This window comes from Priapulus caudatus, unplaced genomic scaffold (genome assembly GCF_000485595.1).
Source record: "Priapulus caudatus unplaced genomic scaffold, Priapulus_caudatus-5.0.1 Scaffold538, whole genome shotgun sequence".
NCBI lineage: Eukaryota > Metazoa > Priapulida > Priapulimorpha > Priapulimorphida > Priapulidae > Priapulus > Priapulus caudatus.
This window is the reverse complement of record NW_014577599.1, coordinates 101,461-109,636: the sequence shown is the minus strand read 5'-3', so window position 1 is coordinate 109,636 and position 8,176 is coordinate 101,461. Positions and strand designations below refer to the sequence as shown.

Here is an 8,176-nt window from a genome sequence, read left to right as displayed (position 1 = left end):
CCCTCTCCCCCCACCCTCCCCCTACCCTCCATCTGCGATAGTGGGCGTGTCCTAACAATGTGTACGCAACTGCGTGTCTGCATATCTGCGCCTAACAAATGTGGTACTACGCACGACTGAAATTTTACGTTTATAATCGTAGCAACAGACCTCAGATGAGCCCAGACGCTCTGCGGCTCTTGTTTACTGTTGGGATGGGATGGGATGGGATGGGATGGGATGGGATGACATGGGATAGGATGGGATGGGATGGGATGCGGTGCGATGGGATGGCATGGCATGGCATGGCATGGCATGGCATGGCATGGCCTGGGATGCGATGAGATGGCATGCGGTGGGATGGGATATGGGATGGGATGCGGTGCGATGGGATGGGATGGCATGGCATGGCATGGCATGGCATGGCATGGCATGGAATGCGATGGATGGATGCATGGATGAATGCATGGATAGATAAATAGTTCGATTTTTTTGGGTATTTTCTTTTCAACCAAGCGGTCACAAACTGAGTAACGCCACTGATTTCCCCGGGCAACGCCGGTTATCCCGCTAGTTATATATAGAGATATATATATCGATATTATACACTTCTGAATCTGATATTACAATATATACATGGAAAATCGTAATGAAATTCACACAACGTTTATTTTTACGTTTATTTTGACCTTTGATAATATAAAGTGAGGATGCTGTGCGATAGCCGCCCTTCACAATCGCTAGAACTGTTTTTCATCAATGTTTGGATATATAACGTACCAACCAACATATATAAGAACCAACATTTGATTAAAGTTTTAGACAATTATTTTTACTCGCCAACATGGGCGAGTCAGCTCTAGCTTTCACTCGCCCGATATTATTTTCACTCGAAATTGGCGAGCGGGCGAGTGCCAAACTCGTTCGCTGATTTGTCTCTCTGCATGGATCGCCGTGTGTGTTAACGTTGATCAACGCACCTGCTGCCGACTGCAAGCCGATAATATCAACGATAACGATCTGCAGCCAGTGTGCTGCGACGAGTAATCGACCTTACATACTCACAGTGCCTGCTGACTCGCCTGCGTGCGTGTAGTATTGACTGACAATCAATACGCGCTCGTTGTCTTGCTGAGTGACCGTCCACCTTTCGCCTTTTGCCGTGTTCTGTCGTTGATTTCCTACCAGAAATGAGAAATTATAGCCGAAAGCCGCGTCGCGTGGTTTCAATAAACACGCGTAGACTGGCTCCGAACGTCCTTCGTGCCCGAGTCCGCGAGGTTGGTTCTGCTTACGCGGAGTCGGTGTAATATACGTGTAAACAACAGGCGGCGAAGGCGGTGGAACTCCGCCGTGGAGTGGGTAATTCACAGCACTTCGCCGGTGAAGTGGCTTATTCTCGGCGCGGCGTGCTGCGGCGAGGCGGAAACCTCTTCGCGGTCCGAAATTACGGACGTAGATTTTCATGCTCCATGGATCGTTAATCAAGCACGTCTAACAGCGCCTCCTACAGCTCCCATTTAGACACGCAGAAGCGCGCGTACCCCCCTCCCCTCCGGAGAGAGAGAGAGAGAGAGAGAGAGAGAGAGAGAGAGATAAGATAGTGATAGAGATAGACAGAGCGAGAGAGAGAGAAAGAGATAGAGATAGACAGAGCGAGAGAGAGAGAGAGAGAGAGAGAAGAGTGAGAGAAAGAGAGACAGGGGGGGGGGGAGAAAGTTTGCTATGCTTCGTACACATTCTCGTTGGTTGTGTTTGCGGTCGAAGCGGCTTATGTTTCTTCCCCCTGCGCTCTACCCAGGGGGCAAAACCCCATTTTTGGGGTAAACCAGACCGGGATGCTATAAAGGTTGTTGGTATCAACGTGTTCAGGGACCTCCTGAACAACTTCCAGTGTGACAACCTTGAAAATATGCTGCTGAAAAAAATGGCGCGCCATTTTTCAAATGGCCACCGTGTGTAACTAATGATGACATCAATTTTTAAGATATCGTTTGAATAGAACTTGCTTTCACCATGTTGTGGTATCATATTAAAGGAATTAAATTCTAACAAAATGATACCACATTTCATGGGCTTGGCGATGATTTTAATGACAATTTGGGCCAAAATGAGATTTTTTACCATTTTTCCCCAAAATATGAATTGCACCAAAATGCATTTTTTCCCATATTTCAAAAGTCCTTTTGAGTAATGAATTGAAACTTTTCAGAAAACTGCCCATATGTATGGTTAATATTGTCGCAAAAGCTCAAGTTCATTGCTTTGTAACAATAAATTATATTGTTCAAAGTTAACATTTGATATTAACTAAAACAGCATTTGTACCATTATAGTGGGTATGCGTGTCATGAAATAGCTCCGTAGGATTTTTTGGCTAAAATTGATTTTTTGCTTTATTGAGTTGATTTAGTTTCAAACTATCAGAAAATGGTGGGATCAAATTTCCGACCCCTCGACCCCCGGGGGAGGCGGCTTTCTTTTCCATGACCACCCTGACTGACCGCCCCGGGCTTGTTCTGCTAATAATGAACCTATTATTCACGATCCTGGCGGTCATTTCAGGGGTTTGGATGATGCTGAGTCTATTTATCACAATTTCAAAGTGACCGGAAGTGGCCATTATCGACTTCCGTTACGATCTCGTTAAATTCAATGTCATTATCATGGCAGTGATAAACTTGGTCCATATAATAACCTCTTTCTATAGGTTTGCAGGCATGGGAAGACAACTGATGCAGTCATTTTTTTGCGATCAGATAGTCATGACAAGAGATAAGGGCACTTTAAGTGGCGATCACAGACTACCGGTTAGGATCCGACTAGTCAGCTCTGGTTGCCCTGTCTGCAACAAGAAAGCAATCTTTCCTTGTCCGAATTTTTATTACTTGTCCAACATTTTCTTACATATCAACAGTCTATGAGCCGTTAAGGTATATTTTGGGTTCAGTACATATCATATTACAGTATATACATGGAAAATCGTAAGAAAATTCAGTGTGTGAAACGAACCTCGTCAATACCTCGCAGACGTCTACATTGGGCAGCGATTACCAGGGATTCTGAGGAGTCTTGCCCCACGGGTACCGCCTCGCTGACGAAAATCACTGTTCTTCCATCTATAAACTACACTTTATTGAACTAATATCGAACAACCCTAGTGGCAAGGGATGCAGAGATGGTCCAGAAAGTGATAGCAGCCATGGAGACCAACCCCTATTCTCAGCACGAAATGCCATCCCTGGTTAATCTATCAACGGGCAGCGTCAGAGGCAGCAGTCCAGGAACACCTCATCGAGTGAAAGGAACATTGGTCTGAAGGCATTGTCAGTTTCCATCACTCCAGTGACAAAAGAAGACGTCCATGCGTGAGTTGAAAACGCTTCCACACGCAAAATCAAAGCCAAAGAAGTCGACAAGGAAAGAGTGCACCACACAAAGAGTGATGAAGTAGAGCTCTGCCCTTCTTCGCATAAACACAGATCATGGCCAGTGGTGGAGATGTCGACCATCGTCAACTTTATTGGCAACCCATGAGTGTAGCAAGATGCCCCCCGTCTTTATTCATTGAAGGTGGAAGCAAGAGGCTGCAGGCACAACGGCTAGTCTCGTGAAGACCCTGAAGGAGGAGACTCAGTGACCAGTGTTGCTGATCTGCCACAAGGAAACCGTGAAGACAGCAGTGGTGGTTGAGCGCAATGCATGCCATACCCACTGGTTATTCAAGAAAGATAAAACATGCAAACGCCATTGCTGATCGCTACAAGCACTAGCTGCTGGAAGATGTTCCTGCTGGCACAGGGCTCATACATTTCTGCTGTGACCGATACAGTGAACAAAGCCTCAAATCAGCAGAGCAACAGCACAGGTACGGCCGATCCAGACCAGCTAAGGTGTTTGAAGTCAGATGAGCAGTACAGCCCCAGACCCCACAAGAATTCTTCTCAGTATCAGCCACAAAGCTGAGTTTCCTGTGTGAGACGTGGACCGAGAGTGAACAGCTAGATCCAGCACTCGTTCAAACTCGCCTTTACCTAAGCAGAGGATTCAAAAAGAAACCCTGAGTGTGCTGCTCATCGAAGGGTCCGCAACTGACGTCACTGCCTTGGAGTCTACACAGCAGGAGGCTGATACAAGTCATGCTATATACAGCAGTTCAGAATGAAGATGTTGAGAGAGTGATCATCCACGGCAATGACACGGATATTATCATCATCTGTGTCTACTATGCCACCACTATTCTGAAGAAATCTTCCTGGACTGGTGGGTGAGAACTGCCACGGAGAACTACCTATACCCATACCCCAAATGGCTGTGGCACTGGGACCTTCGCAAGTGTCGTGCACTACCATTTATCCTTCAGCCTGAGTGAAGAGACAGAGACAAGCTATCCTTTCTTCACTGGTAAAGAAAGACCTGGATAAGCAGTAGCAAGACTACAGACATATCTAAACTAGAAGACTTTGGCGATGCAAGGTCAGCAGACATCACATTGGAACTCATCGACCAGGCCACGCAAGCTTGTCATCACTGTGTACTCTAACAAAGCCGATGACTTCGAGGAGTGTGATCATGGAAAACTGAGGGTCTACAAATTCCTGAATAACAGGTCAACTCTGCTGAAGCTGCTACCACCAACAGAATATGTATTTCTGACAACACACCTACGACGTGCAGCTCTAGCAACTTATCATAGAGCAGAGGCGACACATTGGCAGGCCCAGAGCTCCGAACCCATTTGAGGTATGGCTGGTGCGTCTGCAGGGATGGGACAACTGTCCCAGTCCCACTTCCAACTCACCAGCCCTGGCTGCAGACAATGACAAAGGCCATCGCGTGTGGCGCTGCACCAGAGAGGTGCAAGCAAACTGGTCCGTGCGAGAGGCTATTGCATGTTTACATTGGATGTTGCTGCCAGGGATCCGCAACACAACGTGAGCCGTGTTCATACACTGCAATATTTGAAAGCAGTGTAAAGCAGTGACTGTGGACAGGTGACAATTAGCTGAACACACAATGGACAGACTATATTTTTTATTCAGATTAGTCCAAGGTAATTGTCACTGTCCGCATTATTCGTATCACCGGGATAAGACGACGAGTCAAGAAACGTTTATTATTTTGTCGTTGTTTTTTGATGTCTCAGCTTGACAGATTTAGAATTATGAGTAAGGAATATTAATGTACTATTATTAAAAAATTAAATTAAACAAATATTAAAATAAATTAAATTGAACCCTGGCCTTTTCTGATAGTTTAAGCCCTGAAATCAACCGATAAAGCAAAAAAATAAAAATTTAGCACAACAAAATCGCCTACGGAGCTATTTTCATGACACGTCATACCGCCACTAAAATGTACAAATCTGTTTTTAGTTAATCACAATAATGGTATATCTTTGGAGTAATATAAACTTTATCTGTTAGAAAAGCCAATAAAACTTGAGCTTTTGCGACGCAATAATCTAATAGCGGCAAATTACATATTGGCAAGTTGGTTCTGAAAAGTTCCAAATTCATTAGCTCAAAAAGGAGTGTGTGAAGATATGGAGAAAATGAATTTTGGTGCAATTCACATTTTGGGAAAAAAAATGGTAAAAAATCACATTTTGCCAAATTGTCATTAAAATCATGCACTAAGCCCATTAAACTGTGGTAATCCTTGTAGAGAAATTTAAATTCCGCTTTAATATGATACCACACTGTCAAATTGGTGGAAAGCAAGTTCTATCTCAAACAATACTTAAATAATTGATCAATCATTTAGAGTTCAGTTGGTTGTTGGCACGGTGGCCATTTGAAAAATAGCCCGCCATGTTTTTCTAGGTCAGCATATTTGTAAGGCGTTGTCGCACGCGTGTGTGGTGTGGTGATAGTTGGAAGTGTCAGGGTAGGTACCATCTGAGATCCACGTTGATATCCAAACACAACATTTAGTTAGCATAGCCCACCGGTTCTGGTAAACCTGATCTTGGCGGGCGCGGACTGGGTACCAAGCGATTAGTTGGACACGAAGGCCACGCGAGAGCAAGGTGAAGTTTCTACGTACCGCGGCAGCAGCGGCAGTAGCAGCAGTAGCGATGCCCGCTCGGAGCTATCTGGAATTGGCGGAGGCGGGACTTGCTCGGCCGATGCCCAGATAGCGTATTTGGCAGCGGCGTGGCATATGGTCGCGCGTCATTGGTAGCATGGCACGGCGGGCAACACCGACCGTGCGCAAGCAGAATAAATAAGCGCGCACTGTTAGGTGACAGAGTGATTACAGCGCGCGTAGCGCACTAGACCAGCGACCTTGTACAGCTACCTCTACTCGCTAATGCTCTCATCGTACGGTCATTCCGAACATCATTTAGAGCCGGATAGACCTGTGCGCTGAACAGCGCAATCGCACACGCGGGTTATCTCTCGTCTATATATTGTACGGAGCAGGCAGGCAGGCGCGCCACTACCGTTTAAGAGACGCGACCCGCACGGCAACGCGAGAGCGAATTGGCAACGAAAGGTCACATTGCTCGGTTGGAGCGCGTAAGACTCGTGTGCATTGCGGAGCGAAATGCTGTGAGTCAGTTGCGGCAAATGTTCGGGGGAGGATCGATTGGGAACTGCTGCGTAATTCGACGGGGCGATCAAATGGGTGGAACAGCGACAGCTTCATCGGCGCGCCGGCTTCTCTTGCACAGGTGGAGGAGCCACTGAAGCTGCCACGAGCAATTCCGTCGCGCCGACGGAAGGAAGAGGAGAGGAGGAGGAAGTCAACCGGGGCCGTAGTGGCAGTTGTCCGGCGCCGGAGTGACGAGCCGGCGCTCAATTGACAGTTCTTCGATGGCGCCCCGTTTTTACGCGAGTGTACGCGAACGCAAGATCTTCACCGTTCACGCGAGCCCGGGCGTCAACAATAGAACGTTGAAGAAGACGCAAGAGAACGTGTGGCCGTACATGCCTCGCTTTGCGTGAGAGAGCGACGCTAGAACGTGACGCAACCTGTGTACACTCTCTGTGCGTGAAAGAGCGACGCTAGGACGTGACGCAACCCGTGTACGGTCGCTGTGCGTGAGAGAGTGTGGGTTGCGGGAGAATTCTGTTTGCGCATCTGCACACGCTGTGTATCACGTGAAGATGAAGTCGGCCAGGTCGATGTACGGTGTGATGCAGCCGAACTATGAGGATGACAATAATGTCTATGAGATTGTCAGGGTCATAAGGAGAAAGGTATACATTCAGTGATTCAAAGCGTAATATGCATTTATTCCTATGCGGAGTATAAATATTTAGACGCTTGTATCGTCACAGTTACAACGCATCCAAAGTGCAATTGTCTGACATGGTAGAAGTACTGATGATGTAGAAGTCTGAGTGGTGATGTAGAAAGGCTGTCTGCGTGAGAATGATATGCTAATCTATTTACCATGCCGGTTAGCTTGTGAATTACGGCTTACATGTAATGATGTATATATGAATCGTGTTTCGCCTGTGACCATGGGGACATGCGGACATCGTGAATTACGTGTAGTCGCAACCTCTCTGCAACGCTTCTTCTTACGGGTCTAGGGAGCAATTCTCGTGACTGAGTAAACTAAAAACGTGCTGTAAAGCTGTGTGCAGTAAAAACTATAGTGAAATCCGTATTTGAAATAATGCTGACAATTGACCGCATCTGCGCTGCGTTGACTTACGTAACATGCTTTCACCAGCTATTAGCTTCTCGCTGTTACGTGGGTGAGGTTATTGGTCTCGCGCCGGCGACATAAACCTATTTTTACAGCAGGTGTCGACTGAAGCAAATCGGCATAAAGCTCTTTGCTCGAGGAAACAGCATTAGTGACTGACAGAGACTATATGGCGGGACTCGAACACCAGACTGTTCTGTCTGAATTCAATTGTGTTATCCACGAGAGACCACCGCTGCCAAACTTCCTCTCATATATATACACGTGTCTATATATGCCTGGGCCCCATTCTTAGAAACGAAATTAGTGAAGCATCAGTGAATAAGCATCGAACAGGAATTAATTAAAAATACTCACACTGTTACTGCGCTTACACAACATACACTTTATTCATGTTAAATAACTACAGATTCATGCTCTATGCTCCGCTTGAAACTTTTGCCAGCTCTATGATGCGAATTTCTATACAGAGTAGACGGATCCTGTTTCATACACAAAAATGGCCGACCGGCGACCATGGCTACGCCACTA

At 46.3% G+C, this 8,176-nt stretch overlaps 1 protein-coding gene across 4 annotated transcripts in view; it reads left to right on the top strand.

Moving 5' to 3' along the window:
* LOC106811429 overlaps positions 1–8,176 on the top strand; it is a 75,039-nt gene that overhangs the window by 35,215 nt on the left and 31,648 nt on the right. Inside the window, exon 1 of one of the 4 annotated variants that reach the window (XM_014815037.1) lies at positions 6,917–7,187. The exons of the other annotated variants lie outside the window; for them this stretch is intronic. Within the exon in view, the coding sequence (XP_014670523.1) occupies positions 7,095–7,187 (93 nt within the window). The 5' untranslated portion in view covers positions 6,917–7,094. Of the gene's footprint in view, positions 1–6,916; positions 7,188–8,176 lie in introns of those variants that run through there. 4 annotated transcript variants of the gene reach the window in all.